Genomic DNA, 5,942 nt, shown 5'->3' on the forward strand with positions numbered 1-5,942 from the left:
TGAATTTTGAATGAAACAAAGCAGTAGTTGCTGGCGTTGCGTCTAAGCTGTGTATTTATTTGATGTGCCTTCCTCTTAACTCTCTCCCACAGTGCTTTGATGGAGAGTCTGATCACTCCTCTCCAGGACAAGATTGAGGATTGGAAGAAGACAGCCAACCAGCTGGATAAGGATCATGCCAAAGGTACATACACATAATGATAATTCATGAAAAGCTCTGCATTACTAAGTTCTCGCCCCACATCGTGAAGTAGCCTCAAAAGAAAGTTTACCAACATTGCGAGCTGCTGTGGCTTATTGATCACTGTGAAGAAAAGCATAATCGGCCAGTAGATCCCTTAACTGTCAATTATTCGGAACAATCGCTTAACTAAACTCTAAAGAACTAGTCGCGTCATACTTCGTGACATGTTCGAACCAAAAAAGCATCGCATGTTGCCAGTGACACAATGAGAGAAATCCAGTTTGAAGGCCGAGCCTTCCAATACTACAGCATGAGAGAGGGTTTACAAGTTATTGTCTCAACAATCGCCATTACATGTAATCTACAGTAAGTAATCCACCAGGAAGGTGCACTAGCCAAGTATTCAATATACCAATGCAGGATGTGTTCACACTGACCTGTCACAAGCTAGAAATGGCACACCTCTGCCAAGGCCGTTTCCAAGAAGAGAAAAATAATGCGTGTATCCGCCTCCGTGATTCAGATCTGCTCAAAAAAAGTAAAGGGTGCTTACTTCGCCCATGCTATGCCCTTCCACCAAGTTTTATGAAAACTGGGGACAGTTGTTTTTCCATAATACTGCAGACAAACCAATCAACAAACCGATAATCTCCACGGCGCAGGCAACAAACCAAGAGCCATAAGCGCGACATGACAGCTAACTCGTTCATCGGACAGTTCACTATCACATGGGCAAACCAAATGAAACTGATGACACTAGATGATAAGATGATAGATGTATTTAACATTTACAGATCACATAAAAACAATGCTTATTTTTGATAGTTTATGACATCTCGTGCTTTTAAATGAAGCTTACTGGTTTCAGATCTACTATACCTCATTGACACAAAGATATTGTTCAATGCTGACTGTAACCAATAAGGATCAGTGTTCTCCTCTAGTCAGTGTTGAGTCTTTATCAGTGAGCTCTTGGTTTCACAGCTTCTGGTATGCGTTTCCATTCAAGTTAATGTTAGAAATGTGAGATAATGCGAGTTCACACGGAGTGCTTTACATCCCTGTTACTAAAGCACCCCCCCCCGCTCGTCCTGTTTTCAGAGTACAAGAGGTCACGCCACGAGATCAAGAAGAAGTCGTCTGACACCATGAAACTACAGAAGAAGGCTCGTAAAGGTAACAGTCAGCAGTCGAGCTCCGTCACATTTCACGGACAAAAAAAGTCACATCGTAGAGGTCAAATAGTGTTTTTGAAAGGTCACAAAGACGACATCAATTCTACAGGTATCAGTGTTTCTGTGTAGCTCATGTTCATTTTGATCACTGTTGCTAGTAAATAGTAAAATGAACAACTATAGTCCTTTGGCTAAAACTAGATCAAATGTTGATTTATGGTTTGGATCTGATTTGTAATGGCGATCATCTGAAAACAGACTCAAAAACACTGTTTTTATTCAGTGCCTACACACACACACACACACACACACAGAACATTGAGTCATTCACCGGTCTAGGGCACAATCGTTGGTAGGTTTAGACCGCCATCTTGTGGTGCTGAAGTGTTTTGCAGGTCTCTTTCTCATTTGTCCTGAAACACTTCACTCAGTGATGCAGCGACCAATAATTAGTGCTGTCTTTCCGGAGCAGCTTCCGCTCAGTTGCCGGGCAGATGGATGCATAAATGCAAGACTGTCTGTAAAGCAAATTTCAAAATTACATTTTTTTTGTAATTCATCTTTTGTTAAAGACAGTTATATGACTGCGACTCTGAGTGTAAATGATGTCCTTAGAATGTTTTTTTGAATGAAATATTAGTAACACATGAAATGTGATACATACATTTAATTAAACAATCAAAATAAAGCATTTTGGTAAAACTGACTGGGAAACAGTGCAGGTTCCTTTCCTGGTACGTTTGCCAGTATCTGGTCGGCCCCGTCTGTGCTGATGCTTGGTGGTGTTATTATTTCTGGATTTGGTTTTTGGTTATTTTGCTCTAACCTGTGTTAACGTGGCTGTCTTGTGATGGCTTCCTTGTACTAACCTTAACAATGAGTTCTGCTATGTCTGCTCTCTCTCCCACCCTTTTTCTCTCTCTGTCCCCCCCCTCTATCTCTCTTCTTATTTTGCTTCCTTTTCGCGGCCTCCCCTTCTCCCTCGTCTCTCCCTCCCTGTGGTATTTGCCCCCCCTGTAATAGAGATCCAGGGTAAGTATCAGCCTATCGATCTGCTCCTGCTCTGCCACATCACCTCCTTTTCTTTTACTGACGTTGTCAACCTTCAAACGCGCATGTGTGTGAGTGGAGCTCAACGCAGTTTATTCAGCATGCTACTGAGGGGTTACTACTACATGTGTGATACCCAGTGGTCATGAACAAGTTTCTGTGTATGTTAGGGAATTGTTTTATAATATATGGAATAGTCATGAAAGTCTTCTAATCAAGGCTGGATTAACCTGCCAGGGGGACCCCTAAAGAAAATAGGTATTAGTTTGAGGTAAATTGATGAATAGTTTGTGAAATGTACCACATAAGCACATCATAAACCAACTTAACAACATTTGTAAAGCTAGACTTTATCCCAGCATCAGGTAACAATGCGGGTGTTGTCTTAAGTTCCCTACCGTTTTAGTTGAACCCTTAAACACACTGAAACATATTACAGCTGTTTAATTCCTTAATTTTAGTCACTGTCAAGTCCCCTCTAGGCTAAATAGCTGAAAAGTGTGAGTGTTCTTTTATCAAGAAAACACTGTTTTCTTGTTTAGCCTCTGGGAACCCATCGTCTATTGGTCCGATGACGGATTAGCCTCTGGGGGCAAGGAGCTATATTTCTGGGGTTCCGGCGTAGCGAGCTGATATCCAGGCCGAGACTTCCTTTTTCCGTGCGTTGCCCATTGTTTACAGTCCGATCAGCAATTTGGGATGCGAGACTGAAGTGTGCGACTGGGTTGTTTCACGAGTAGCCAGTTTGCAAGCAAATTTTAAACCAACTAAAAAGTGAAATCATCGTCACTTCTTCGTTTACCTGCGTTGAACCAAACAAAGCCTTCTGCAATGCGATTGGTCAATAATACTCGGACTACAAACAGAAACCAGGACGCTTCCGATGCCAAAATCTGGTTCCGTTGCCTCCAGATTCTACTAGACTAGGTTCAGCCTCATTTTGTGTCACTCATACATAACTATATATTAATGCAGACACAGGGATAAAAGGTTCTTTATGTTACGATTGTGATTCGTGATTACTCGACTAAAAAAACATGTTAAGTACGTGCAAGTTATCAAGTGGTTACAGTAGCCCATGTCTATTCAACATTGAATATGCTAAAAAAACGTTTTTGGAATCTGTAAATGATTAAAAAGTTATTAGGGACAAGAAAATAATACTGCGTTCTTAAGGATTTGTTTTCTAATCAATATGATTTTACATTTAAGGGTTGTGATGTGCTTTTAGGGTACATACCATATTAAAACAACAATGAATTAACCACAAACTAATTGTCATATGTTGAACCTTTTGAACACACAGCTTTCGGGCCCTGAGCTCCATTTTTTGGTAACAGATATCAAAACGGTGTTGTTTTTATTTATTACCATAGCTACCATGACTTTTTTTTAAAACCACTTGCACCACATCAGTTCCTAAAGGTTCACGCATTGGTTTGTCTCCAGGTGACAGATTAGAGTTGAGCTTCTGTAGTGGTTTGGAGTGGTGCAGTTTCACCCCCGATAAACGCATGATGTAACTTAACTTCTTCCATGACTCCTGCATGACTTCTGCTATGAGCTTTGTAGTCACACTGCAGGCTCCCGTTCTGCTCTCATGGCCCTATCGCTCTTTCTCTGTTACCGCAGACTGCTCTGCTGACTTCTGTGCATGCTGTAACACTACAAAGACTTATTTCATGTCTTGCTTTCCATCCGTTGCATTTCATATTTTCTTCTATTGACAGTACGATGTGGATTGAGATATTGGTACGCCACACGTGTGCACCCATGTCTCACCTCTAGTCATCAAGCATTAACAGCGAGTGGTGAAGTTTCAGGGCAGAAGCACTTTATTTGTGTTTTGGCTCTGTAATGTCGTTACCTTGTTTTACGTCGGACACGGTGACTTTTCATATGCACATTTAGCCCGAGCATTAGTTGAAGCAGTCATATGGAGTTATAGATATGTAAGTATCCACAAGACTGAACTGTCTTTCTGTTGAATTTAATTGCAACGTCATGTTGGTGGTCTATCCGCAAATTTTATATACATACATATATATATATATATACACACACACACAGACACAGTCTCCTGGTTCAAAGTGTCACTGTGTTTGTTTGACTCTCTCACCTTGTGTGGTTTTTTACTTTCAGTCTTTATACATCATAACACTTCCTGAGCCTTTTTTTCTGAGCGTCTAATACTGATTCTGATTGGTTTACATAGGAGTTCTACTTGAAAGCCTAGTGCGTCTCGTACACATGCTAAATAAAGGATGTCGGTATCAGATGCTTGAGAGACGAGACAAAAGCGTTTGTGTTTGACACCTTGGAAGTGAATAGCCTCCAAACTGTTCTAAACATAATCCAATCTGTTCAGTATTCAGAGCATAAAGGAGAGCGATATTACAGCCAATATTACAACATACTGTTAATAACTTCTGCCTAATAAAGGAAAAGATGTAGGTCATCGAGGCACGGACACAGGGAGTAAGGTTTTAACAGAATGGGATTACTCAGTCATGCTTTTTTAGAGTGCAGGACATTGTGTCATCATAGGGGCCGCTGTCTGTCTAATGTCGTTTATAATATATCACATGAAAATATACGTAGAAATGAAAACGAGTACCGAGCCGAAACATCAAACAAAGTGTATCCCTCAGTCTGAATTTCCTAATGTATGCCAGCGGTTTGATGGAGCAGTGCATTATGGGAAGCAGGGGCTGGTGACGAGATATATCCCATCACATCCTGTTAACACACTTTTTCTCTCTTTCACTTACACAATCTGCACCTTCATACTTATTCTTCATACTTATGTACCATCGACTTCTCTCTGACCTGACTTTTTCACTCTCTTCTATCTCAAATGTGTTTTCTCTCACCCCCCCCCAACCCAGGACGAGTGGACCTGCAGCCTCAGCTGGACAGCGCCATGCAGGATGTGACGGACATGTGTCTGCTGATGGAGGAGACGGAGAAGCAAGCGGTGCGCCGGGCCCTCGTGGAGGAGAGAGGTCGCTTCTGCACCGTCATCGGCTTCCTGCAGCCTGTTGTGGTGAGTGGGGCAACTTTCTGAGGGGCAACGTTCTGCACAGTGTTGACCATGGACTTCCGTTGTTGCCGAGCAGCTCCACTGACTACAATTCACATTCAGCGCCTTTTCTTAATTTGACTCGAGGGCTGTTGGTCGTGTGATCGCAAAAAAATCGAAAAGTGACACAATCGCTGCACATGATCTCCACCGGGAGGCGACATACTGCGATGGAACTGACGTAGAGGGATGCGACAGCACCAGATTACAATTATTGTGGCCGAAAATGTCACAGTAAATGATTAAGATATTACATTAAGGTTCCGTGAAATAAACTATTAGGATTAAAAATGACCTCACACCATTTCTGCCTTGGATTTTATTAAACCAAACAAAAGTATAAAGTTGAAGTCCAACACCAATATTATCTGATTTATTGATGACACAAGTCTGTATGTATGGCTGAGCAATATGACTGAAATGAATACCACAATATCAATGAGAATATTTA

General features: G+C 41.5%; 1 protein-coding gene across 3 annotated transcripts in view; it reads left to right on the top strand.

Moving 5' to 3' along the window:
- mtss1lb (MTSS I-BAR domain containing 2b) overlaps positions 1-5,942 on the top strand; it is a 74,003-nt gene that overhangs the window by 51,216 nt on the left and 16,845 nt on the right. For 2 of the 3 annotated variants that reach the window (XM_031846744.1, XM_031846742.1), the window contains exons 5-8: positions 93-184; positions 1,286-1,360; positions 2,383-2,391; positions 5,298-5,455. In XM_031846744.1, the coding sequence (XP_031702604.1) occupies positions 93-184; positions 1,286-1,360; positions 2,383-2,391; positions 5,298-5,455 (334 nt within the window). The remainder of the gene's footprint in view (positions 1-92; positions 185-1,285; positions 1,361-2,382; positions 2,392-5,297; positions 5,456-5,942) is intronic. The other variant, XM_031846743.1, reaches the window with a different exon arrangement.

This window comes from Anarrhichthys ocellatus, unplaced genomic scaffold (assembly GCF_004355925.1).
Source record: "Anarrhichthys ocellatus isolate YVR2014 unplaced genomic scaffold, GSC_Weel_1.0 scaffold6, whole genome shotgun sequence".
Lineage (NCBI taxonomy): Eukaryota > Metazoa > Chordata > Actinopteri > Perciformes > Anarhichadidae > Anarrhichthys > Anarrhichthys ocellatus.